Raw genomic sequence first — 14775 nt, 5'->3', positions numbered from 1 at the left:
TGTGGTTTTGCTCTGTAGTCAAATATGAAATGATTTACAGTAAAAATCATTTAGTAAAAAGGAAAAAACACACTTATGAACCCCAATATTTCATATAAGCATTTCTATTCTGGTTTGTCAGACAAATGAATCATTGAGAATCTAGGTCATATAGATGGACTACAATTTATAAACATATAATTAGAAATTCTCAATGCACATTCTTAGTGAAAGTCTATTTATGAGATACTTCTAAACATGTGGGAATGCAAAAGCCATGTAATGTGTTCTTATCATGAGTTCAATAATCACTTTCTGCCATTTAAAAAAGAGGTTCTAGAGGGTTGAGTATTATTGGCTGCCTTCACATTAATAAAACATCACTATACAATACTCATTTTTAAAAAGATAAAGAGTGTGAGCAAGGATATTGTTTTGATTCCATTTCTAAATAAAATGAAAAGGAATATACCCAACTGTAAATTAAAATACATATACACATTCCAGGAGTTGAGAGAGACTGTATGAGTACCCATCACTAGAGGGCAGCAGAGTGAGGTGCAGAGACCTTCTATGAGCTCTTGCCAAGGTTTCCTGGGAATCACTGATTTGGTGCTGCTTACCAGTAATGGAAGACTCATAAAGCCTCACAAAAATGTTCTAGTTGTTTCAATCTCATGTTTCTAAATATTTATCTATTCTACTTACTATATCAAAAAAACTGGAACAAATACTGAATTCAGATTTCACTGATTGAAATCTCTAAACACAGCAATGTGATTAAGAGACAATGTCAGTTCCGTTTTAACACAAATATTTGGGGATGAAGTTCCCATAAAACATTATTTTAAAAAATTATTTTAAGTAAATAGTATTTTAACTGTGAATATATTATAATGTACACTTTTAATTAATCATCATCTTCCACTTCATTTTGCTTATGCTATGAATGCTTTGGATTTGATTATTCAAGGAGAAAATTTGTAAGATGTCTAAGTAAGTAAATATTTAAAACGTTAAAAAATTACTCTTCTTCTAATTAATGGATCTTTATTCCATCATAATAGAGAAATTACTCACTACACAGTTTTAAAAAGTTAAATGAATAAAAAACCCACAAAGAAACCTTGTCTACTAGGTAGAGGAGTAGAAGCAGAGTAATATTTGGGTGGTTATGATAATGACCTACAAATCTTCAAGAGATACAAATTTGGGGATATATAATGGAAAACATAATCTCCCAGGACATGACTGTTTGCAAAGTTTTGAAATAAAATGAAGAAATCAACAATTGAGAGATCTCCATAGGAGGGGAAAAAAATGTATCAATTATTTTTTAAACTGTAGCCCTGTGCATGAATCCGTGTGCGAGTAGCTTGCTGCCGCTTGCCTCAGCTGGCCACCCCACCCACCGCCACTGGTAGCTCTCTACCACTCTTAGCTCGCTGCCCCGCCCCCTTCTGTAGCTCTCCACCACTTGTAGATGGGTTGTGATGTTACGGCGTCTACACACACATACACACACACACACACACACACAGATAGTGTATTTGTTGTAACTTCTGCAATCACTTACCTATATGGAGACTGAACTGATGTTGCTACAGTTGGCATGGCAGTTGCTGTAAGCATTTTTGTTGCTCTGGTCACAGCATGTGTTAGAGTGGGGCCGCCAAGTGCTGAACTGGCTGCCTGTGAAATAAGAAATAATCATTCTAGATCAGGATTTCTCAGCCTCAGATCAATTGGCATTTTGGGCTGGAAACTTCTCTGTTGTGGAAGACTGTCTCAGGTATTGTAGGATATTTAGCAGGATATATATCCCTGACCTCTACCAGCAGGTGCCAGTAGGATTCTTCAAAATGTGACAACTAAAAAGGTCTCCTGACACTGCCACATGAACTGTGGGAGGCAAAATAACTCCCAGTTGAGAACTATTTTATGTATGTTAATACATGGTACCTCATTTAGAGGTATTTTTTAAATATATTTTTGATTTCAGAGAGGAAGGGAGGAGAGATAGAAACATCAATGATGAGAATCATTGATCGGCTGACTCCTGCTCACCCCCTACAGGGATTGAGCCCCCAACCTGGGCATATGCCCTGACCAGGAATTGAACCATGACTTCTGTTTCACAGGTTGACACTCAACCACTGACTCACACCGGGCAGGCTAAATGTTTTTTATGATGACCTATCTGGATGGAAGTCATGACTTGGGAAATCCTACACATATTCTAGCACATACTCATCACCAAAATGTTTAACTTATTAACATTTGGGGGAAGTAGCACTTTATATTTTTGGAATACTCTTTATTGGATATAAAAAACAAGCACAGATTAAGAAAGAAGATGAATGTTCAATGTTTTAACTTACCATGCTCGAAATAAGGCATTACATGTGAAATGAATTACACAGCAGGCTTTCTAGGGGGAAAGACAACCAACAACACCTACTAATGAGTGTCCTGGTATGGCCTTTAATAGCATTTATAATATAAACTAGGTGAAACATGGGAAGCATGGAAAAAGAAGAAAGTGCTTGTATAAAAGTCCTGAACCAAAAAGTAAAAAGGAGGAAAAGAATCCATTGGAAATGTGGAGTGGAGCAGACCCGAAGACAGAAAACAGGTTCCTATACCCTCAGAGGGAGGTGGGTAAAGCAGGGAAGAGGGTGGTGGAGGAAGAAGAAGAAATGTCCTATAGACACTTGTAGTGGGGGCATCAAGGCAAGCATCTGCTCCCTGCATTACAATATGGCTGGTTCACAGATTCTTCAACAGGATCCAGCCACAAATAGCAACTACATACATGATCTCAAAATATAAAATTATAAAAGGAAAGAAAAAGAAAGCATTTATTTAAAAAACAGGTTAAATAAAATTTGCTACTCACTTCTAATCTTGTATAGCAATCAGCAATGAATTTCTTATGCAATGATACAGAATCCTAAAAGTAAGAGGTATATGGAAATTAAACTTAGTCTGGCATTTAGGTGTAATCATTAAGGACAAATGTCAACATAAAGAAGTCAATTTTTAGGCATGCTAACTTATAAATAAAAGTAAATACAATCTTCTGCCCTTTTGTGTTTGACTACCTTCTTCCTGTAGATACCCACCTTCTTTAACCTAGGATTTAGATTAATGTAACTATAGTTTATGATTAACTGAATAGCTTCATTTGCAATTTCTTCATCAGGTGATTCCATGGCTATTTTCCAAATGAAATCCATTCCTATCAATTCCAGCTTTTCTACATACTGTTCAAAAGAAAAAAAAAAATAGTACACCAAGGTCACAAAATTATAATTATTTTTTGTTACACTGTAAGTTCACACCTCTTTAGTTCAATATGAATTAAGGCTGTAAAAATCTAACTATATGAGAACACCACTGTACCAATATGGAACTTAAAACAAAAGATAACCAACCACAGAAACACTGGGCCATGCCCAAGGGAACCAGAGTAGATGTGAAGAAGATTTTTTCCACATACACCTACACCCATACTAGACATCTACCCAACTGAACTACTGATGCAGAACTAGCAAAGCGTGAGATGGGTGCCATCCTCAGGAGCTTTTTTTCAGAAGAAAATGAAGTCAAGCTAGAAGTAGTTAATACTCCTTGGAGCTCAATTCAGACTTCCCAAGGGCTTAAAAGGTCTTGTAAAAATTCTTACCATCCAGGAAACCAGGTCAAGAAATGTTCTTAGAAAAGAGAGTTACTTTTTGCCTTTCTTTTAAAAGGGGTATATATATATATATATATATATATATATATATATATATATATACACACACAGCTGTACACATTCTATAGATCATTTTCCTGCTTCATTGTCTGCTCCTAAATTTTTCTCCCCAAGTCCTTGCCACTGCAATCTCAGAACTGAAGACTTTGTTACTTTGTTAGGAATATGCGGGTTGATGGGTCTGAGGAGTTGGAAGTGTAGATGGAACTAACCTACTCTACACTGACCTAGCCTCAGGAAGCCACTGGCAGCCCCGGGTCAGTAAGAAGCAGAGGGATCTAAGAGGTCAGTTGTCATCAATGCAGAAAACAGCAGACAAAGGATACCCAGTCTTTTAAAAAACTTCATGTTTCACTATGTTTATAACATGTTTTTGCTAAATATAAAATTTTACCAGATTATTTAAATTATTCAGATTCGAGAATAATGTACTTACCAACTGAGCTCCTTGTCTTTTCAATCGATGATCACAGAGATTCACATTTTCAAAAAAAGTCTTAAATAAGTTAAAACCTGAAATTAGAGAATGTCAAATAAATTCCTGTACTGTAAGCAAAGACTCAAAAGCATATCAAGGACTGAAACTAAAATACTCAGGACAAAACATAGGCACAAATTTTTAAGACCTTGGATTAGGCAATGGTTTCTTAGATATGGTCCCCCAAAGTACAAGTAACCAAAGAAAAAACAGATACACTGGACTAAATCAAAATTAAAAACTTTTGTACTTAAAAGGACTGTCAAGAAAGTAAAAAGACAACCCATAGAATGGGACAAAATATTTGGAAATCATATTTCTGACAAGGAGCTGGTATGCAGAATATATAAGGAACTCTTACAACTCAACAACAAAAAAAAGACAAATAACCTAATTAAAAAATGGGCAATAGATTTGAATAGGCATTTCTCCAAATATATACAAATGGCTGGTAAACACATGAAGAGTCAATCTCATTAGTCTTCAGGGAAATGCAAATCAATACCATGCGATACCACTTCATACCCACTAGGATGGCTAAAATAAAAAATATAGACATTAACAAGTACTGGTGAGGAAGCAGAGAAATTGAAATTCTCACACATTGCTGGTGGGATTATAAAATAGTGCAGCCACACTGCAAAAGTTTGGTAGTTCCTCAAATATTAATTTTCTGATATAGCAATTCCATCCTGGGTATATATGCTCAAGAGAAATAAAAACCTCTTGTCCACACAAAACTTGTACATGAATATTTGTAGCAGCATGATTAATAGCCAGAGAGTGTTAACAACCCAAATGTCCATCAACTGATGAATGGATAAACAAAATGTGGTATAGGTTCACAATGGAGTATTATTTGGCCTAACTGGAATGAAGTACATGCAACAACTAACCTGGGGTGAACCTTGAAATTATCATGCCTCAGCATAATGAAAAATGCCAGACCCATATTGTACAATTCCACTTATATGAAATGTTTAGATTAGGAGAGTCCATAAAGACAGAAACTAGATTAGAGACTGGGGGTAGGGATGAACGGGGAGTGACTGCTAAAAGGTACAGAATTTCCTTTGATGATGAAAATGTTCTGAGATTAAAAAGTGGTGAAGGTTGCACAACTTTGTGCATATACTAAAAGCCACTGATTTTACACTTTTAAAAAGTGAACTTTATGGTATATAAATTATATATCAATAAAAAATTTCAGTTAAAATAAACACCCAAAAGGAAGATTTCTATACTTTGAGAAATTTTGACTTTAAATGAATCCTTTTTGTTCTAAGTAACTTCATAAAAAGACAATTTTGGCAATTTGAGTTATCAGGCCATATGATTTAAAAAACTAATTATAAGATAACATTTATACAGAAAAGAATTTATCATGTGACAGGAACAAAACTGTACACAAACAGAATTATAAAGGCAGTGCTTATTAAAAATACATTTCATTTTCAAAATGTGTATAAATATTTAAGTATGTATACATTTTTTGTGGGGCACCCTGTATAAACATAAACATATTCCATACTGCTTGGTTGCTTCTGGAAAGTTGGCTTAGAAGGGAAGAATACAATTTTTTAAAGAACTGAAAAAATGATTCTGTGTTTTTTCCTACCATTCATAGTGATTTCATATGATTCCAATTTAAGAATCTTCTCCTTGAAGAGCTGCTGCTGAACATCACTCTCAAGGTCATGTTGCCCTTTTGTAAACCATTCAAAACACATCTGTGGATCAAGACAAATATTACCCTACAACTAAAATCCACTCCAGAAAAATACATATTCCAAATTGGGACAGTAAAGATAAATTAGTTGTAATTCTTCAAAAATTTATATTGCCCAAATACCACTCAAAATGGAAATGCTTAGAACTCTGGACTAAATAAAGCATTAAGTTACTAGCAAGCTTTCCCACAGATAATGTATATATTCCCACTTTTCTTAGAATTTTATACTTGAGTTTTTCCACAAACATTTATTAAGAAGCCAGGCATTGTGCTAGGCACTATCACATACTTAGTCTTTTCAACAATCCTATCAAGTAGTTAATATTATTCCATAAAATGAGAAGAAGAAACAGCGATTCACTGCTAGTAAATGTCAAAACAGGTGTTGAGCTCCTGGTTTAATGTATTTTCCGCTGTTTAATTATAGTTCTAAAATCTGTCTAGGCCTTCATTCTTCTTTGATGTTTCTGGGGTAAAATGTCATTAAACGAACTCAGCTTTCTATTTGTAACTTAAAATTAGTTTCATGTGACAGGAACTAAAACACACTAAAAGATATAACTTTGTCCACAATACCATCTTCTTACCTCTCTATCTAATTCACAAACATCCTGGCCAGTCACAAGACACTCCCAGATTTCCTTGGCACGATTCCAACCCAAATACAGAGTAGCTTCTTGCAAGAAAAATGCCAGAAATTTTAGATGGGCTTCTAAATACTGCAAAAAGAAATAATAATTATTGAACTCCAGGCATTCATAACTAAAAGCAAAATTTAAAAAACAAAATAAAACTTTAAAAAACAGTTCTATCTAATGCTTTTCCATATAATTTATGGTAAATGTGAGAAATCTGTTTACAAGCTGACAGTACAACATAGTAGAAGCTACTTCAAGTCTATTAAAAATTCAGTTGACTTTAGATAATAAAATATGGTTTCAGCAATCTCAAAAAGTAAAACATCATAAACTCACAACCAGTCAGTTAAGATTTTTTTTCCCTAACTTAAAAAAATACTACTACTAATCAATTGATTTGAAAACAAAAACAACTATCTACAGAATTGACAATTAGTATTTCATGTCAAAGTCAAAGAAAAGATGTCTATTTTTATTACTTTATCATAATGCAGTTCTTAGCGCAAAAAGTCCAAATGAACATTGTAAATCTTGAAATAAAAGCACAGTGCCAATACCCACCTCCCGGTAAGTGTATCGGCCATCCACTAGTGTTGAACCAGTCAAGCCTCCAGGTCCAGCCATGGCTGCTGCAAGCCGATGACAAGCTATCAAACTTCCCGTTACCAATTTCACTATTTCAAAATTTTTCTTCAAGTCTTGAATAATGCTCTTGGCAAAAACAACCAAAAACAAAAATGGTATGAAAATTTAGTTATTTTATCATTTTAATACAAACTTCTGTTAGCAAGTAATCCTAGGTGAGTGATAGCAAACATGATTTCTTCACTCACATTTCTTACATGAAAGTAAATAAAATCAATCTGGTATGTACACTTACTAGGGAATTAATAAACTCCTCTGCTAAATTTTGCTTCTAAAAAATATTATTTTTCTTTTATAAAGAACTCTTTCAACAAAACTATCCAGATTTTTCTTCTCAAGTCTATTACATTGAGGAAGTTCTAGCTCCATAGTCACACTAATTTTTTTGTAATATAAAGTAAACCTTTGAGTCTTTTCAAGCAAATTTCTAAAATACCATTCTAACTTTTAAAAACTGGCCTAATGATGTTAATATATAGGTAATAAAAGGAAGTAAAAATGAGTGAAGGATACATAAAAAGAAAAGCTCCATAGAAATGAAAGCAGAATGATGTTTAAACTCAAAATTATTAAATAATACAAATGAATTACATTAATAACCATAAAATGTAAAATAGTGACAAGACTCAGCAATCTTATTCATGTTTTGTTATTATAAAAAGTTAAGAAACAACTGTATGATAATCAGACTTGGCTATACTATACTCTTACCTTGTCTTGCTTTTGATAGGTTTGTTTTATGAATGAACGGGTGATTTCATGGAGCTGACGCAAAGCTGGTACCACCCATACAAACTGGGGATTGTTAAGCTGAGATGACTAGAGTTAAAAAGAAGTTACATAAATTAAATTTAAAAATAAATGGCAGACAAAACTTATTAGCTATAAAAAATGTCCAAGTCAATTAGGCTTCACTATTGCACATTCTATTATTTTTCTCCTCACATTGCTCATTTATAGCTTATATCATGCATTCATAATTCAGTCTTCAGCTTCTTATTCTGCATGCAATTTCCTAAGGCCAAGAACTGCAAACAGGAGTGGATGTGAAGTGACAGCAAATGTACAGGGGTACGTCAGCAAAAAACAGACAACAAGGAATTAGCAACTTCAAAGGATAGATTAAGTAGCATAGGCTGCTAGGACATGTTGAGATAATAAAATAAATTGATGGCAAAAGCTTATCTTGGATAAGACAGAACTGGCTGATAAGTAAAATGGTATAAAAACATAGTTTTCTATAATTATACGATTAAGATACCAATGATATGATCAAGATACTGATAGTGGTCTAAATATTAAAGGAAATATTCACAATCTGCTTGTATTTCCTAGTTTAAACAATTTTATCAGAGATAGTTCTATTTATATTAATTACTATAGCCACTTTATACTTATACTTTATATTTTTCAAAACACTTTTAAAGGTATTATTTTTGAAACGGGTACAGACAATCCAGATTTTCATAATACATATCTGAAAAGTCTGAAGTTCTATCTTTAAAAAGAGAATTGCTTTTTAATAAATAGTATCTTCAAACTATGAGATTTCATTATAAAGTTTATAAGAATATTAGGTTAAACACTAAAATCAACTGATCAATTAAATCCAAGAAACTAAGTAAAAGTTTAAGTCCTGAATATTTACTTTACAGGCTAATTTTTTTTAAGCTTTGCTTCTTCAAGTCTTTCTATAACATGAAGAGCCCTATGGGGGGGAAAAACTTTTGATGTCCTTTGTAGAAAAACATCCTACTACTGAATATGTAAATAAGAGAGCTCTATTGCCAAAACAATTGGCTTTCCTAGAAACTAGCCAATCAATCAACCAATACCATATTTCCTGGATTCTAAGATACAAGTTTTATAAATTTCAACAAGTTCTGAAATTGATGCTTCTTACAACTATGTCAAAAGAAACTTAGCCTCTAAACATAGGAGTAAGTTTTGATACAGTTGTCCTTACTTGAGTATGTGCAAATTTAGCTGTATAGAAAGTTATCTGTTCCTCTACCTCTCCGTTTATTTATCACTTGGTATAGGAAACACCAACCAATGAAGGTTTCTTAACTTTAAATGTTACAAAAAGATTACACGATAATGTAAAACTGACTACCGTGTCATGTCCACAATTCAATTAAAAGCAAAGAAAACTGCTAGTGGTCTCAGAATAAAGCATTTTCCAAAGCCAGGAGAATTTTGTGTGACAGACTCATACCCTGTGAAGGGCTGTACCACTCAGCACTAAAGGCCTCTCTGTCCAAAGGTGTACCTTAATTCAAGAGAAGTTGTTTAGCGTGTAGTATACACAATTTAATGAAGTAAAAAAGCAGCTTGAATTTTATGAGAAAGGACAAGGACACAAAACTCCATACTCTTCAACATGCCTCAAAATTATACAGTCAATCTTAAAGATTTCAAAGAGGTCAAAACCACGATTATAGCTAAGGAAAAGTAGTGTGCCACAGTGAAGCTGTACATACTGGTCAAAAGGAAGCTGAGGCAAACTCTGAATCTAAACAAATGTATGATAAAAGTGAAATGTAGTTTCTCTTTTACTTCTTTATAAACTTATTAACTCTTGCATCTTAGAATCAGAGAAATAAAGTATATACAGGATGGGGAAAAGTAGGTCTACAGTTGTAATGAAAATAACACAATAATTAATAACATAAGAATATGTTTTGTGTACTCATAAGTGTAAGCCTACTTTTGCCATACTCTGTATTAAAGGCCAAATTTGCAAGACTAGCTAGAATATTTCTAAAATATAGAAGTTGAAAAATGGCAGTTTAGGCTAATTCTTAGGCCTAAAATAAACTGAGACCTTCTAAGAGGATTACAAACATAAGGACATAAAATTAGCAAATAATTAATATATTAAAAAGTATTATGACCAATTAAGTCAATTAGGATTAGAATACTTTTGACATTAAAAATTATTCTTTGAAGGTAGCGCATTATCAAATAAATTTAAAAAAACACACAAAAAGATAAAACTAGAATTTAAAAAGTATTTCTGATATGACCTTTCTAAAGTTTAGCAAACAGGACAGATATTATTTATTCTATCATATCTATGACGTTATGTTGCTAAGTTACAAGAAAAATTTAAGTTACTCTTCTCCACTTATAAAAGAGGCAAAGATTATGGTGAACATTAAAATAAACATACCTGATAATATCTAATGAGGGAGCTGAGCTTCATAAGTGGGAGTTAACTAGTTTGGCCTGCAAATCTATGCCTAGATCCCTCTTTTCACTGCTGTGAAGTGACCAGTTAGTCTCCCAGTGTTTCTAGTGATGAGGACCTCAGGAGGCAGTGTTCTACTTCAGGCTATTCTCACTAAAGTTTATTGATCTATCATACTGAAACATGCCTTCCCATAACTTCTTTGAAGCCATAAAAGTAAAGTTGAATAAAACTTCTCTGTAACAATCCTCCCAGTATCTACAGAAAGCTTTCATATTCTTTCTAGAGTTCTCTCTTCTCAAAGCTGAAGATCCCCACTTGCTCATTTGTCTTATTTATCCAGACCTTGCAATTTATCTAGAATTAAAGTAGAAGTTTTTACATGAGAGAACATTTTTTAAAAAGTATTTCCCCCTGTCCTAACCACATCACTATGAGACTGTACTGAGGACATCTTGCTACATTTACTTTCAGTTACGTGTTTTGGCAAATAGAGGCCACTCAACTATGGGCAACACTTTTAGTGTATTTGAAGGGTGAAGGGGAGGAAGTAAGAGGAAGGGGAGCAACATTTACTGAAAGGCTGCCAGGCATTGAACTAGGAGGCCTTGAGATAATGACTTAAGGAATATGCAAATATCACTAATTAAGTAAAAATGGTTTTTTTTTGGTTTAGTAATTTTTTTGGATGAGTACATTTAAACTTTTTAATTGAAGGAAAAAAGAAGTGAAATAAGATGGAGAGGGTTGGGGTAGACAGTGGAAGGTATAAAGGAAGCAAAAGAAAGAGGACCAAGGAAGCCAAGGGTATCCTGGCAGAATCTACAGAAAAATAAAGTTAAGAAATAAAGGTCAGAATTTCTGAACACAACAGTGGAACTTGGGAATTTTAAGAGTGTCAAAAGCAGGGGCAAAGGGAACCAGTTGGGGAAATAGGTAGCTGAGGGGAGGGGGAGGAAGAGGTGGGTGGTCTTGTCTTACCCTTTGCTTAGTTTCTGTGGAGCCTGGCAGGGAGACATAATCCCCAGTCAGCCCACCTTGCTGCCTGGCAGGAAAGGGCATAGCACAGAAAACACCTTTAGTGGCAGGATATACATCGCCCCGCCTGGGTCATGTCCAGGGGCTTAGATCTTCCCACTGCCCCCCTTCAGCCACGTGCACTTTAAAAGAACATCTGTAAAAGCACTTAGTCAACTGAAAAGTGCCATATAAATGCAAGATATTATTATTTGGAATAAAATAATGATACATCAGGATTTCTTTACTGGGAGCAGTGGGAAATAAAAGGAAGAATATTCTTTTCAAGACTCACAAAATAACTCCAAAATTCTCCCTATTACTTTTTGAGTTTTGTCATGAAACAACAGACATGAATGAAGTGACTGCAAAGAGAAGCAATAAAGATGTAGTGAAGCTACTGGCTGGAAGAGCTAAGTAGTGCTTAGCTGTAATGAGGAAGGAACAGAGATCAGGAAGGTATTTTCTGGGTTTAAAAGTCATTTTCCTGGAGGGGGAAGAAGTCCCTTCAGCTTTAACCTTCATTTTCTATAAAGAAATATACATGTTACTAAGAAGAAAAGACCATTTTTTTATGGATATCCTTTTCCTCTTACTATTATTAGTGAAGGACCTAAAACTTCTTACGTAACTCTGGATTAGTTTCAATCATAAAGACAGAGGCTGCTAAATTATCTGAAAGGCTGAGCTGAGAAAACTGGAAACATTCCAATTGTATCTGAGTAGGAAGAGAGCAATGCTGTTGAATTAAAGAAGTAATTCCTCATAACCAGAGCACCACCAGCCCGTTTGTGAATAACTTTTAAACAATCTCTGAAGCTAGACAATATGCAAAAAATTCACTTGATGAAATTCCAATGTCAGAAATATAAAACACCAAGTTTTTAAATGCCCCCAACTAAACTTTAGGACCAAATATAAATAAGACAATAAAAGCCCACTGAATCACCAAAACCTCTTAATAAGAACTAAGAATCTCCTAGTATACCAATGACAATCAACAGTAGTCAAGATCTTTAAAGAAATACTTCTTAGTGAAAGCTAAGAAAAATGATTTACCAACAAAATTACTAAGCCATTAACTATTTACCAAAACCTTTTATGTTAACAGTGAAATGAAATCCCTCTGGCTGCTAGGCTTACGTTTGGTCCGGGCAACCTCAGGGCCTCCGTAGGAGGAGGACACTGCTCCTATGACCAGGGCCATTGCAACACCGGGTGTGTGTCCAGTGAGCGGCCACTGTGATCAGCCCTCTCAGAGGAGAGACTAGACATCTGAGGACAGGAGCAACAGGAGAGCAGCAATGACCACTGCTTCCTCTGCTAACTACCCTTTTAAAGGACAGTCCAGAGTCCACTGGAACCTGAGGCCAGAGCCCTGCAGGGTAGGGCTTGTACAGAGCCAGTCCCTCTTGCAGTCACTGCCCAAACCTACCTTCTAAAATGGAGTCCCAGCAGCAGACACTCACCCATTCACTGTTTGTCTAAGGAGGTACTTTAGGAACACATCTAAATCAAGCACCTAAAAAAATGACCGTGTGCCAGCACTGAAGGAAATTTCTCACTTTCTCTCTCTCCTTCTTACTCTATAAATGTTCCTCCATGGGAGAAAAATGGTCATATTTACTTAGAATCCACTGTACTTATTTAAGCTGTCCACACTTTGGAATTAATTTTAAAAATTTTAAAAAATTTTAAAAAGTTGAAGCTCTTTTAATTTTATGAAAATAACATAATAAAACTACTCTGAATCTGATTCTGGATATTCCCTCCTCCCCCCGAGAATCAATAACTCAAGCTGTAAATAATAAAGCACAGGTCATAAATATTTAAATAGCGATTTGTATTGCACATTAGTCTAAGAAATACTAAAACACATTATTTTTAAATTATAATACAATTTATTTTTTAAAATTATTAAATTAGTATACCTTTTAGTTGGTTCCATCTGCAAATTCTTACCTTGAATCCATCCTTCTTTTTTTCCAAACCTGACCATTCTCCAGGCTGAAAAATTGTTTTAAGAAAAATATAAGTGACTTGGTAAAGTAGTTATAATGTCCCAATCTTGGATTCTAAAGGTAAAAGCTTCCAGAAGACATTTAGTTTAAATTATATAATAGAGGAGGAAAATTATCTGACTCTAATTCTCAGACAGAACTATTGTTCTGACAAAACCAGATCAAACATAAAACCAACCCTTTTAATATCTTCTATGCACTTGATGATGTAGCTCCTCTTGATCGCTTCTTTCACTGCATACGCGTCACTAAGGATTGTCAGGTGTTCATCCAAAGCTTGCTGAATGAGGCTGCTGGGCAGTGTTGGAAGATGAGCCAGTTCCCAGAGTACATCTAACACCTACAATAATACTCATATGATAAGCCAGCCAATACACAAGGAAACTGCTTTAAGTATTTGTAGATAGAAAAATCCACTGGATTTCCCTGCCTTTCCAGAAGTGGTCTCAAAGCGAGCTTCCCGGCCTATCCGTCCAATCAGGCTCAATAGCTTCTGTCTTACTCTATCACTCTCGGTCTCCCAGCTCTGTAAAACAGAAAGACAAGAATCAGTACACTACACAGTGTCATCAAACTGGCAAAATGCAAAACTTAAAATTTGAACTAAAAATGTTTAATAAAGTAAAAAGAGTACATTTAAACACTACTAATTTGGGGGGGGCAAACCTCAAAATAAGCTTATTTTAGAAAAACGTGAAAGGATATTTGATTGGCACATACCTTCTGAATGAGAACAAACAAATGGTTGAGCTGATCTGAATTAAACTTGACAGCTGCAGCAGCAATAATAGTATGAATATTCTCGATCACAGTAGATGATTGTCCTGACTAGAAAGGAGACATTGGGAGAAAGTTAGGTCTTGGAACTTGGAAAAAAACAAGTCTTCTCCCTGGTAGTTTATAGAAGCAAAAGAGTCTAATCAGCATTCACTTCCATGATAATACTGGCAAGACTATGAAGCAAACATTATTAATGGTTACCAGTTGGTCTTGTTTAAATTTCTAGCAGCATTAAATCTTTAATTACTTTACAAGACAATCATTCTCACTTTTCATAAATGAGCTTGATTGCCTCAGTTGAAGAGTTTTATCTGCCTCATTTTTAATTTTGCTCATAGATATTTTATGACTTCAATGAATATTTATTTATTCCATGAGCAGTTAGTCTCTGCTTCAGGGATGTAGACCCCATTGTTGACCTTATGTTGAAATTCACTTTATAGCCTCAATCACAATTCTGTCATGCCTCACTATTCACTATGTGAGAGCTTTGAAAAGTAGGAGGGCTTTTAAATATTCAATTACACAACAA

At 34.5% G+C, this 14775-nt stretch overlaps 1 protein-coding gene across 1 annotated transcript in view; it reads right to left on the bottom strand.

The window, feature by feature from the left end:
- Positions 1–14775, bottom strand: part of USP24 (ubiquitin specific peptidase 24) — a gene marked incomplete at its 5' end in the record, with an annotated part of 128613 nt that overhangs the window by 62014 nt on the left and 51824 nt on the right. Inside the window, 12 exons of the mRNA XM_081088466.1 lie at positions 1556–1671; positions 2879–2932; positions 3105–3245; positions 4176–4252; positions 5836–5947; positions 6537–6668; positions 7149–7298; positions 7944–8051; positions 13405–13449; positions 13642–13803; positions 13894–13989; positions 14184–14291. Coding sequence (XP_080944592.1) covers positions 1556–1671; positions 2879–2932; positions 3105–3245; positions 4176–4252; positions 5836–5947; positions 6537–6668; positions 7149–7298; positions 7944–8051; positions 13405–13449; positions 13642–13803; positions 13894–13989; positions 14184–14291 — 1301 coding nt within the window. The remainder of the gene's footprint in view (positions 1–1555; positions 1672–2878; positions 2933–3104; positions 3246–4175; positions 4253–5835; positions 5948–6536; positions 6669–7148; positions 7299–7943; positions 8052–13404; positions 13450–13641; positions 13804–13893; positions 13990–14183; positions 14292–14775) is intronic.

The sequence above is a fragment of the Myotis nattereri genome (genome assembly GCF_964212035.1).
Source record: "Myotis nattereri genome assembly, chromosome: 3".
Taxonomy (NCBI): Eukaryota; Metazoa; Chordata; class Mammalia; order Chiroptera; family Vespertilionidae; genus Myotis; species Myotis nattereri.
Note: the sequence above shows the minus strand (reverse complement) of the source record. Positions and strands in the feature narration are given on the sequence as shown.